This window comes from Orycteropus afer, unplaced genomic scaffold (assembly GCF_000298275.1).
Source record: "Orycteropus afer afer isolate SDZICR_OR568_19922 unplaced genomic scaffold, OryAfe1.0 scaffold00071, whole genome shotgun sequence".
Classification (NCBI taxonomy): domain Eukaryota; kingdom Metazoa; phylum Chordata; class Mammalia; order Tubulidentata; family Orycteropodidae; genus Orycteropus; species Orycteropus afer.
In genome coordinates, this window is record NW_006921658.1 from 8,065,963 (window position 1) to 8,078,851 (window position 12,889).

The 12,889-nt window shown below is 37.9% G+C and overlaps 1 protein-coding gene across 1 annotated transcript in view; it reads left to right on the forward strand.

The window, feature by feature from the left end:
* The window catches only part of CFI (complement factor I), a 163,192-nt gene that overhangs the window by 124,221 nt on the left and 26,082 nt on the right, over positions 1-12,889 (forward strand). Inside the window, exons 7-11 of the mRNA XM_007940784.1 lie at positions 2,993-3,013; positions 5,603-5,638; positions 7,726-7,829; positions 8,009-8,112; positions 11,693-11,970. Coding sequence (XP_007938975.1) covers positions 2,993-3,013; positions 5,603-5,638; positions 7,726-7,829; positions 8,009-8,112; positions 11,693-11,970 — 543 coding nt within the window. The remainder of the gene's footprint in view (positions 1-2,992; positions 3,014-5,602; positions 5,639-7,725; positions 7,830-8,008; positions 8,113-11,692; positions 11,971-12,889) is intronic.

Below are 12,889 nucleotides of genomic sequence, written 5' to 3' on the forward strand. Positions count from 1 at the left end.
AACATTGAGAAGAATGGGAATTTCAGAACACTTAATTGTACTTATGAGGAACCTGTACATAGACCAGAAAGCTGTCATTTAAACAGAACAAGGGGACACTGCATGGTTTCAAAGAAAGAAGGGAGTGTATTAGGGTTGTATCCTTTCACCATACCTATTCAATCTGTATGCTGAGCAAATAATCCATGAAGCTGGACTATATGAAGAAGAACATGGCATCAGGATTGGAGGAAGAATCATTAACAACCTGTGATACTCTGATGACACAATTTTGTTTGCTGAAAGTGCAGATGACGTGCACTTACTGATAAAGACTGAAGAATACAATCTGCAGTATGGATTACATCTGAAAACAAAATTCCTCCAACTGGACCTATAAGTAGCATCAGGATAAATGTGAAGTTGTCAAAGACTTCACATTGCTTGGTTCTACAGTTGACACCAATGGAAGCAGCAGTCCGGACATCAGACAATGTATGTTGTGTGCCATCGAGTCAGACCCAACTCATAGCAACCCCTCTTTAGGTTTCCCAGGCAGTATCACTACAGCAGTAGATTACCCAATCTTCCTTCCGAGGAGTGGCTGGTGGGTTTGAACCACCAGCCTTCTGGTTAGCAGTCAAATGCCTTAGGCACTATGCTACCAGAGCCCCCATGGAACGAGTAGGTGTAATTACATTCCCCTTTTTTTTTATGGAACTTATCTAGCCACGTGTAGGTAACTGTTTAACAGCTGGATTCCAGGGCAGCCCTGATTGGTAGTTTTTGCCAATTTCTGTGGTGTAAATATGACCACAATTGGTAATTTCAAGCTATGGACAGGATGTCCCAGAACACAAGTTAAGAAGTGATAGAAACAACAGATACTTACAAGCTGGTATGAATCAGTATCAGCACACCACTGAAATACTTTTAACCCTTTATCATAGTTTTTATATTTGTCTTACCTCCCCTTCTCAATAATGAAGGAACTCTGGTGGCATAGTGGATAAGGTTTTTGGCTGCTAACCAGAAGGTCAGTTGTTCAAACCCACCAGCCACTCCATGGGAGGAAGATTCAGCAATCTACTGCCATAAAGATTTACAGTCTTGGAAACCCAATGGGGTCGCTATGAATCAGAATCAACTCGCTGGTAGTGATTTCAGTTTGGTTCTCAAGAATACACTCCTTGAAAATAGAATCTATCTAATTATTTTTGGATTCCAAATGTCCTAGGAGCATTGCCTTACACATAGGCATTAAGTAAATGTTGAAGATATGTATGGATAGATGAATTGTTACTAATTATATTTTGATATTACTTGATATGCCAAGTATTTGACTTTACTGAAATTAAAAAAGAAATTTTTTCCATTGACATTAGTTCTTAAACTGGAGGACATACTTTTCAGGATTTCAAATCATTCATTTCTTTTGAAGGCACATAGACAGTTGAGTAAAAGTACCTTTATATTCATTAACTTTAGTTTAATCCTCAGTGAAGAGAAGAGAGGAAGAAAGAAAAATTTTTCAAGGGGTAGGACAGTAAAAGATGACTTTTGCCAATGAAGGTCTAAAATCCGATCTCACTTCTTTTGAGCTTCTTCTCCTCTCTTCTTCTTCCTGCCTGATTCTGTCACCTCTTCCTCTTGATTCATTGCTTAAAGTTTAAGATCAAGAAAAATGGGTCTTAGTTAATCAGAAAAAAAAAATCCTACTGTAAGTAATTAACTACAACATAAACTTTACTTTTTCGTCAATTTCCTGAATCCTTATCAAAAATACATTTAGTCAACTGTCATTATTATTTAAGTTTACCCTTCTTCAGGACGAGCTCTGCCTTTTGTATTTTAGTAATGGTTCTAAATTTTCCCCTTGTAAAGGAAGGCAAGGAGCCCTGATGGTTCCGTAGTTAAGCAATTGGCTGCTAACTGAAAGGTCAGCGGTTTGAACCCACCAGTTGGTCCTCAGAAGAAAGATGTGTCAGTCTGCTTCAGTGAAGATTTACAGCTTTGGAAACGATGTGAGACAGTTCTACTCTGTCCAATAGGGTCACTTTGAGTCTGAATCAACTTGATGGCAAAGAGCTGTGTTTGGGTTTAAGAGAGGGCAAGTAAGAGCACAGACATACAACAGGTATGTTAATATATTCACTAACCTCTCCTTTTAAAGGATAGATCAGAATCACTAAATCAAGAGAGGTTTGGGTTATATTTTGTTTTAATTTATCTTTTATAGGCCCTCTTTTTAGTAATGTAAGTAAAAAATGGATGCAAATTTTTCATAACTGTATAGTAGGCTTCCTATTGGATCAAACAAACAAGCAAACAAACAAAAAAAAAAACACTGCCATCAAATTGATTTTGGCTCATAGTGACCCCTATTGCATTTCCAAGGCTGTAAATCTTTATGGACGTCAACTGCCTCATTGTCTTCCCACAGAGCAGCTGAGGGGGGGGGGGTGGTGAACCACTGATCTTCTGGTTAGCAACCAACTGCTTTACCCACTATGCCACCAGACCTCCTTTCCTCTTGGATAGGTGTTCAAATATATCTAAAATACTAATTTCTCCTTTTCATTCGAGTTGAAATGATGTCATTGCAGTAGTGAAATTGGTGTGTGTTTAACTGCAAGAAGAAAAATCTGTTATGCAGTATGAAAACCAAAGTAAAGATTACATTCTATGGGGATTTTTTAAAAAATCTTGTTATAAATATTAAATTATTACACTATTTTTGAAATACTAATGATTTGTGTATTTTTTTTTCAAGTGAAAATGATCTTTCTGCTATAGTGAATTTTCTTGTGTTTTTTTTAGAAGCTGTGCATCTTGAAAACCAAGGTAAATCAATTTTTATAATAGAAAATGTACATTACAGTATTGAAAACAAGACTGAAGTGCTATGGATTTTCTAATATATGTATAGTATTGATAGGTGTACTTTTTTTTTTTTTTTGCTCAAATACCTTTTGCTGTGGTAAATTTTTTTTGTTTTTGTTTATTTTTATAGGCCTTGAACCTGAGGCACAAGGTAAAATTTTTATTAAATTCTTGGGATATTGCAAAATTGAAACAAAACTAAGGTACTTTTGTTGTCCCATATTTTAATGTAAATATTAACTTAGAGTGTTTCATGAGAGATATTTTCTTATTTATTTACATAAGCAAAATGTCCCCAAATCTAGCTCTTTGGGATCACCTTTTCTTTTTCATGTAAAATGACTCAAGTTCTCAGTCTTCAAGTTCATGACCCTTCTCAGGATTTCTTGGAATTTCTGTAACATGGTCAAGGTCGTTCCTTGCTCAGGACTTCATGACTTCTCAGTATTCTCTCCCTCTCATCATTTTGCCCTCCAAGTTTGTTGTTCTTCTCCCCCTTCTTTATTTCTTTTCTCCCTCCAGTTTTCCCTTCCTTCCCCCTTTCCTTTTCTTCGTTTCTTCTTTTGGAAGGGGGTGCGTAAACCATACTCCTCAGTTCATAGCACACTATCATCATTGGTCCAGGCCAGACCACTCTCGTTTTACTTTTTAATTCTCCTTTATCCCTATGCCTTAGACTTATTCCCCTCCCACCCCACAGGCAACAACTTTAATATGTTTTAATGTTTTCAATTTTTGTTGTATGCATTCTGATGCAATGTGTTTGGTTATTTTGTGAGCATATACTTTTCATTCACATAGTATTGTACTGTCGATATTATTTTTCTTCTCATAAAGCATTACATTTTTAAGATCTGTTCATGTTTCTATTTGTTCCTCTAATCTGTTGCTTTCAATTGGTGCATAAAATATTCTCTGGTGTTCTCCTTTCCCAGTAATGAGCTCAGCCATATAATCATACTGCAATGAATATCAGTGTATTGGAGGATATTTTTGGCAACTGCTGAGTCTGTGAATAGCATGCACTTAATTTAATTAAAGGAGCTCTGGTAGCATAGTGCCTAAGGCACTTGACTGCTAACCAGAGGGCTGGCAGTTCAAACCCACCAGCCACTCCTCGGAAGGAAGGTTGGGCAATCTACTTCCATAGTGATACCACCTTGAAAACCCAAGGAGGGGTCGTTATGAGTCGGGACCGACTCGACGGCACGTAACAACAACAACAACAACAATTTAATTAAGTAGTTCCCGGATGTTCTTTGGCATAGCTGTACCAGTTCACATTCCTACTAATAATGCCTGCGGGGTCTCCTACCAACATGTGTCATTATCTTGCTTTCTAATTTTGCTAGTCTCATAGTGTAAAATAACACGGCACTGTTTCTTAATTTGTACTTCTCTATTAATCAATGATTTTTATTTTCTTTACGCACAGTAAAAATGAAATCATCCCATATAACTTCAAGGGAAAGTTTAAGGAAGCAAAGGGAATTGTTTTTGTTTTTGTTTTTCCTTTTGACTTCTGTATCCCAGATGGCTAATACTAACCATGCCTAATACTGAAACTAGTGTAATATATCCTTCTTTATGTTCAAAGAAGAGAGTTTTTAATGTCAGCTCAGGACTCATTTGGTCAGTGTTGGTGACTATTCCTTATCTTACATAAAAAATAAAATCAAAGGTTGAAATCAAGTTGATTTAGACTCATGGAGACCCCATGTGTTATAGACAGGGCTTCAAAACAGTTCAAAACAGTTCAGTCATGGCCTATGGAACAGGGCAGTGTATGTGTTACACAGCAAATAAATCTCTTGCACATTGGATTTTGATCCAAGTAGGAAACAGGCAATGATGCCTTGCTCAAAGATGGTGGCCAAATGCACCACTTTGATTGTGGTCAGCCACCATCTTTAACTGGGGCACTAGTACCTGCTTCCTACCCAAACTCATTGCTGTGCAGTTTATTCTGATTCATAGAGAATCATAGGACAAGAGTAGAACTGCCTCAGAAGGTTTCCATGGCTGTAAATCTTCATGGAAGCAGATTGCCACAACTTCTCCCATGGAGCAGTTGGTGGGTTTGAACCACCAACCTTGCAGACTCTTTTAGTTTATGCTAGCAATAGTATCTAGGTAGTTCATCTTAAGCCTTCTCAATTGCCCAGCAACAGAAAAGAAATAAGATCACATGCTTTGGGGATTTTGTATAGTCTTTTTTAAAGAAAGGACAAGTGTAACCCTTTCATGACCCATGGTACATATAGTGTCCACCCACATTTTCTTTCTCTGGGGTTTACTGTGAAGCTGCAATGACAGTTTTAGTGCATGTTGCCATGAGGGAGGGTGAGCCTCATCCCACTAATCACAGCACTAGAGAGGACAGGACATATGTATCCTATTAATTGTTTCAAGATCCATATTAACACTGCCATCTAGTCAGTCCCGACTCATAGTGACCCCTCTTTGGGTTTCTGAGGCAGTATCACTATGGAGGTAGATTGCCCAGTCTTCCTTCCGAGGAGTAGCTGATGGGTTTGAACCACCAGCCTTCTGGTTAGCAGTCAAATGCCTTAGGCACTACGCCTTCCATTACTGAAAACATGGTTTCAACAAAAATTCAAAGCAGAAAATAATTCAGTCTATTGAGACAGAAATGTATTATCAAAGTTTAAAATATTTTAATGATTTAATTTTACTATAAACACAACTTTAAACATTGGAACTTTTTGCTTTATTATAGAAGAATTGGAAATCTTGACAGCCGATATGGATGCGGGTAAGTTAAATTATACTCCTTTACTAGTGACTGGATTAAGTTTGCATTTTACTGCCGTGTGTGTGTGTGTCTACATATACATTTGATGTAAGCAATAATTAACTTTTATATCAATTAAGTTGAAAATATATCATTATTCTTCTTTCCCTATGACTTTTAAGAAAAACAAGCATAAATGCTTCTTGAGAATTGCTTTTTAAAAATGGGTTATTTCACAGAATAATCAACTGTGTAAGACCAAAAGGACACCAGTTTCTCAAAGTTCAGAAGGCAAGAAGGAGCAGGAAAGATGAGTGAATGGAAACAGGGAACCCAGGGTGAAAGCAGGTAGTAGTGCTGGCACATCGAGGGGACGGTAACCAGTGTCAGGAAACAAGCTCTGTGTACAGTGCTGAATGGGAACCTAATTTGCTCTGTAAACTTTCACCTAAATCACAATAAAGTGTTATAAAAAGAAAACTGAAAAAAAAAAAAAGTTATTTCATATGGCTAGTTTTGAAGTGAAAACAACACTGTATAACCACATAAGGTTTTTCTGTTTATGAGCTTTGCCAAGTCAGTCTTATAAAAAACAACCAGATTTCAAACATGATCCATGTTTTGACATAGAAAAATACATTTTGAAATAGAAAAATAATCAAATTTAATTCAGTTAACCTATTCTTTCACAATACTTTTAACCATTTATAACAGAAAGCCTGTTTCCTTGGAAGGTAGTAACTGCAGAGAACTTTCAGGTCAGACAGACCTGCATTAAATCCTGACTCAGTTATGTGTTGGTTAGGTAACTGGGTAACTTAACCTCAAATAAATGGGGAATAAAATAGATGCTATTTTGGGGGATATAGGGTTTAAATCCAGGAGAGAGCCCCTCCTACTTGCCAGCCCCCAAATTATTTAACAGTTGTTTGGTTTTTTGTTTTGTTTTGTTTTTTAAAAAATCTGGCAATGTGTTAACAATTTAGAATTCAAAGATACAGCTATCAGTCAGAAGGGCTTTTTCAACAAAGGCTCTTTACTTTCTACTCAAGATAACAATAATTTTCAGATACTACCCAACTGGTTTCACAGCCCTCAAAGGAAGAAGCATCTCTTCTCAAAAGTTCAAACCAAAATTCAAGACTTAACAATACACTATTCCCCAACTCAGTTCTTGGACCAAAAAAAAAAAAAAAAAAATCTATGTACATTAATTCATAATTTCATTTTCTTGGAGAGTTGCCTCCTGCTTACATGCCCAAAATGGTTGACAGTGATACTTAAACTTCCTTTCTCATGTAGGGTTCCACAGGTATAAAGAAGCAAACTCGCAAAAGTGTTCCTGACGTGGTGAACTACATAAAGAGAATAAAGAGAGCATCTCCTACTTTTACTTCCTCATGACTTCTCTCATCATGTCTTAAACTTTCTATACCACATTTTTCCCAGTGATAAAGAAGACACTTGTGAAAAGTCATGGAGGAAGGAAACATTGTCACATGTAAATGACTAAAAACATCCCCTGGCTCTAGATTGTCCAGGGGACCCTAGCACAAAACATCTGAGGTCTGATATAATTGTTAAATATGATAAATTATGTCGAAAGTACTTAGCATGTAGCCTGATCCATAGAAAGTACTCACTATTGATATCATTAATGTTAATATCGCTGAAAAGAGTTCCACATAAACAGTCTGTACAAAATAAAAACTATGAGAGTAAGAAGATGCAGTTCTCCACGTCAGTTTATTCTGATGATTTCAGAATGTGACCCCCACCATGTCACAGCAGTAATACCTGGACATGTGAAGTTCTTATCAGAGAGAGCCTGGTAAATGCCTAACAACTCAACCAGCCTCTCTCTGCCACTTGTTCACCATTAGGCAGAACTCCAGAGAATCAAGCCCATTTCAATATTCAGTAAAACTTAAAAAACAAAACAAAACTGTGAATAGTACAGTTTAGAATCCAAAATAATTTACTTACATATCAAACTCATTTTGTACTACCTGTGATTCCTGTTTTTCTGGTATAGATAATCAAGAAGTGTCTGTCCACAAGGTAATGGGTTCAAAATAACAATGATGCAATCTCTTTCTTTCTTGAAGAAAGAAAACATATGAAGTCATTTTTACCTAAGCTATCCTGTGGAGTTAGAAACAGCACGCATGTTCGAAGGAAACGAATCGTGGGAGGAAGTCAAGCACAATTGGTAAGCCTGGATGAAAAGTTATCATGTTCACTCTTCCCAGAAAGAGCCCAATTAGGGGGAAAAGGTGGGGGATGATGTAATTACAAGACACTGGGATCTTAGAACGGAAATATCTTAAGGGTACCTCTTTGTAACATTGTCTGGTAGAACGGTAGTGACCACACAAATGTCTTTTATAGGGGGACTTCCCATGGCAGGTGGCCATTAAGGATGATGACAAACTTAACTGTGGAGGAATTTATATTGGTGGCTGTTGGGTTCTCACTGCTGCACACTGTGTCAGGTAAAAAAATGTCTCCAGTAGATCTTGGATAAAAATGGGTAATATAGATTGTAGTAAATGATGAGAATCTGAGAAAAGTCACTGAGAAGATGCACTTTATTAACTGCTAAATACCCTCACATATTCATGACTGGGTCCCCAGATGTCTATCACCCAAACCTACTGGCTCCCCATAGACCAAACTGTTTGATTGTGGGTACTAAGAGCAAAGCCTTGTTAGGTACCAAGTTGCTTCACTTGGCTCATGTGCATGGTGGAAAAGTCAGTAGCTACTGCCTACATTTTATAGAGCTGGGACCAAACTGGAGGAATTTATGACTAAAGAGTTTGTAAAGAGATACGACTCGCTCAGCACTGTCTCTAGTCTCACCTAACAATGTTGTGAAGGAGCTGAATGCTTTCAAAAGCTCCAAACAAACAATTCATATTTTTCCCATCCATGGACACTTAACTAAACTTGCTATGTGTTTCAAGCAATAAAGGAACTGATAAAAGCTCAAGGCTAATTAACTCACAAAGCTAATCAACGGCAGCACTGACTGGCTTCTCTGTGATTCTAGATGAATTGCTTACATGGGATACGAACTCAAAAGCTGTGGTCTAAGCCACTGTACTGCACCACTCTAGGGGGCACTACTCGCACTAGTTGGAAGTTCCCCAGGCTGCAGTGGGTCCTTACTGAAGGACCATGAGTCACTAAGGGATCAGCCAGCTGTGGAGTTGGAGGAGATTGACAGCTGAAGAACAAATCATGTTATTCCTCTCTCTGACAGAGTCGTGAGATTCTCAGGTCAGAGAAGGGGAGTAGGCATAGTGGTTCTGATGCAGCACTGGCATGTGAGAGGATATCTTCTGAAGAGATGGGAAATACAAGTTTTATGCTGGGCCAGTAAGGTTAAATATAAATGACAATGCCCAAAAGGTATTAAAGAGAAGGTACATTTCCCTTAGAATTAAAAACTAAATGGAAAATTTAACCTGGCCGATTAGGCCCCATATGATCTGACCCCTACTTACTTTTGTGGGTCTCATCTTGCCCCATAGCACCATCTCCTATTGCACCCACTCTGGACTGCATCTTCTCACCCTCATAACTTTTTATTTTGTACAGACTGTTTATGTGGAACTCTTTTCAACAACATTAATATTAGCATTAATGATATCAATAGCGAGTACTTTCTATGGATCAGGCTACATGCTAAGTATGTTCTACATAGTTTATCTTACTGAATCATTATATCAGACCTCAAAGGTTTTGTGCCAGGGACCCCTGGACAATCCAGCACCAGTGAGCCAGGGAATGTTTTTTTAGTCATTTGACATACTCAAGATACCCTGCTTCCTTCCTATAAAACCTAAAAAGCAAACCAGTTGCATAGAGTCAATTCCAACTCATGATAACCTCATGTGTTAGAAAGCAAAACTGTGCTCCATGGCTGTGTCCTTTTGGGACCAGATTGCCAGGTTTTCCTTCTAAGGCACCTCTGCGTGGATTCAAACCACCAACTCTTGGGTAGTAGTAGAGTGCTTAATGTTTGTACTACCCAGGGACTCCTCCCTCCTGCAATGGAACCTTCTATGTTGTTTCCCCTGCCTTACATGATCGTCCCTGCCCTCTTTACCAAGTTAATGCTATTCTTTATTCAGATCTCTGAGTGCTCAATCTTCACATCTTCAGAGAACCTTCCCTGACTCCCTGAAGGCAAACAAAGCTCTCTTTACAAGTTCTTAGAACTCCTTGTACTATTCATTCTTCTCACTTTTCACAGCTGAACACATGCTCGTCAGTTTCATCTATTCAATGTTGCCTCTTTCCATAGATCCTGAGTTCTAGGAGGCAGGAAACATTTCTCATTTTGCTTATTGCTGCAACCCCAGTGTCCAGCACAGTATCTGGTATATAGTAGGTGTAGAGTATTATTGAGTAAATGGAATTAATAAACAAAATTAATCCTTAACCAATGCTTAGGATCTTCGATCTTGATAAACAACCGAAATTAATATGAAGCACAGCATCTGGGAACACTAATGAAGGAAACTTACCCGCTGAAGAACACACTATGTTATTTCCTTCTTTGACAAAGTTTTTAAATTCTCAGGTCAGGAAAGTGGTGTAGGCATAATGGGTCTGGATTCAGACACACAAGTGCCCAATGTAAGCAATTTATCCAGAAGCACAGAGCAAGCTAGTAGTTCTGGAGTAGTATGAGAGTTAATTAGCACTGAGCTTTGACACTTCCTTTATCACCTAGCATGCTTATCAAATATTTTTAAAGGTATATGATGGGAAAAATGATTTGTGTATTTGGAGCCTTTGAATGCATTCATCTCTTTAAATAACAAAAGTACCCCAAGCACTTCATTAGATCCTAGGACAGTGTTTAACTATAAGGTATAGCACCAATGTTTATAATTACCTGACTCATCTCTTCTAAGGATAAATTATGTTCAGTTTATGCTGTTTGAGAAGGTATAAAATAGATAGAAAATACATTTTTAAAAGATCTCTATTGAGATGTCTAAAATAAATTTTGTTGCTTAAGGAAAATCCATTTTGTGAAATACTTGATTTTTCTGAAATGTTAGGCCATGAGGTCACTATTTAGCACTTTACTTTCAAAAGGAAGTCTCTGGATGGTGCAAACAGTTAAGCGCTTGACTACTAGCTGGAAGGTTGGTGGTCTGAACCCACCCAGAGGCTCTTTGGAAGGTGACGTGGGGATCTGCTTCCAAAAGGTTACAGCCTTGAAACCCTATAGAGCAGTTCTACTCTGCACACATGGATGGGGTCATCATCAGTCAGAGCTGATTCAACAGCAACTAACAACTTTCAAAAGAATAAGGAAAAAACAAAAACAGCTATATTCCATTGAAGTGACTCTCCTGTTCCCTGAGAAAATGATGGTAGATCAACAATTTGGTTGAAACCATGAATTGAAAATTGGTATGAAAATACTGTGAGGCATAAGAATAGGCAGTATTTAGCTAATCCACCATTTCAACAAGATTTTTAATGCTATTCTTCCAGGTGCCATGCAAGGCACTGGGGTTACAGAGACCCCATTCTTGACTTCAAGTCTAGCAGGAAGAAAGCCGTACAAGCAAATAAATACAATGCAGTAGGAGGAGGAAGTCCATCTTCAAGAATCAGGATAGTGACTGCTATAGTCTTCAACCCTAACACACTCTGCAGTTGGCAGAGTAATGAAAGATTGTGTGCTTCAACTCTCAGTTTCCTCCAACACATTTTTGCACCCTGCATATATATCTTCAGTGACAGGACACTCACTCTACAGGCAGCAAACTTATTCTACTTCTGGGCATCTCTCACTTTAGTGAGTTCTTTATGTTCCTGATATTGAGCAGCTAGATGGATTATTCCTCTATTTCTTTCCCCATAGAACACAATTCTATCCTAAGTAAATTTAATCTCCCTACTTCATAGCAACAAGAATAGAAAAATATGGGAAAATGAAAAAGGTCTTTTAAAAGAGAAAATATAAAAATGAAGTGTCAAAATCTACATTTATATTATTAGTTCCATCAATATAATTTAGTTCCCTTTTCCTTCCCATTATAGAGTCAGTAAAGTTCATCGTTATCAAATATGGACAACATTAGTAAACTGGATAAGACCCAACAATGAGATATTAATTTGGTATGTGAATAAAGTTATTATCCATGAAAACTACAATGGAGCCACCTATGAAAATGACATAGCTTTGATTGAAATGAAAAAACTCCCAACCAAACGTGAATGTGAGCTGTTGGGTTCCATCCCTGCCTGTGTCCCCTGGTCTCCGTATCTATTCCGACCCAATGATAAATGCATCGTGTCTGGATGGGGCAGAGAAAAAGGTATGTGTTTTATACTTTCTCTCTCTCTCTTTTTAAATTGTAGTGAAAATACACACCAAAACATTCATCGATACAATTCCTACATTTACAATGCAGTGACATTGATTACGTTCTTCATGTTGTACAGCCATTATCACAATCCTCTTCCAAAGTTTTTCACCACCATTAACATAAACTCAATGCTTCCCCAGGCAAAAACTCCATCTTTCCCCCTTCCTCCCATCCAGACAATTCCGACTCACAGCAACCCCCACTGGGTTTCCAGGGTGGTAAATCTTTTTGGAAGTAGATTGTTCCACCTTCCTTCCAAAGACCAGCTGGTAAGTTTGAACCATCAACCTTCTGGTTAGTAGGCAAATGCCTTAGGCACTGCACCACCCCCAAAGGGTTGCTATGACTTGGAATTGACTCCATGGCAGGGGAGTGAAATAGGGTTTCCAAGACTATAAATCTTTCTGGAAGCAGACTGCCATATCTATCTCCCCCAAAATTGCTTCTGGGTTGGAACCACTAACCCTATAGGAAGCAGCTGGATGCTTTAACCACTGCACTACCAGGATGCTTGTCTCACCTCCGGTATCCATCAATGATCCTTGATTTATATGTATTTGCTTATTGCACATAAGTGAGATCATACAGTATTTGTCCTTTTGTGACTAAATTATTCAACTCAGCACAGTATTTTCAAGGTTTATCCATGTTGTGGCATGCATCAGGACTTATTTCTCTTTATGGCTGAGTAGTATTCCATTGTATGTATATGCCACATTTTTGTGATCCAGTCATGTGTTTATTGTTATTTATGTTGTTTCTACCTTCTTCTTCTTCTTCTTTTTTTTTTTTTTAATTGTGATTGGGTGAAGATTTACAGAGCAAATTCACTTTCCATACAGAAGTTCATATATACTTTGTCTCATGT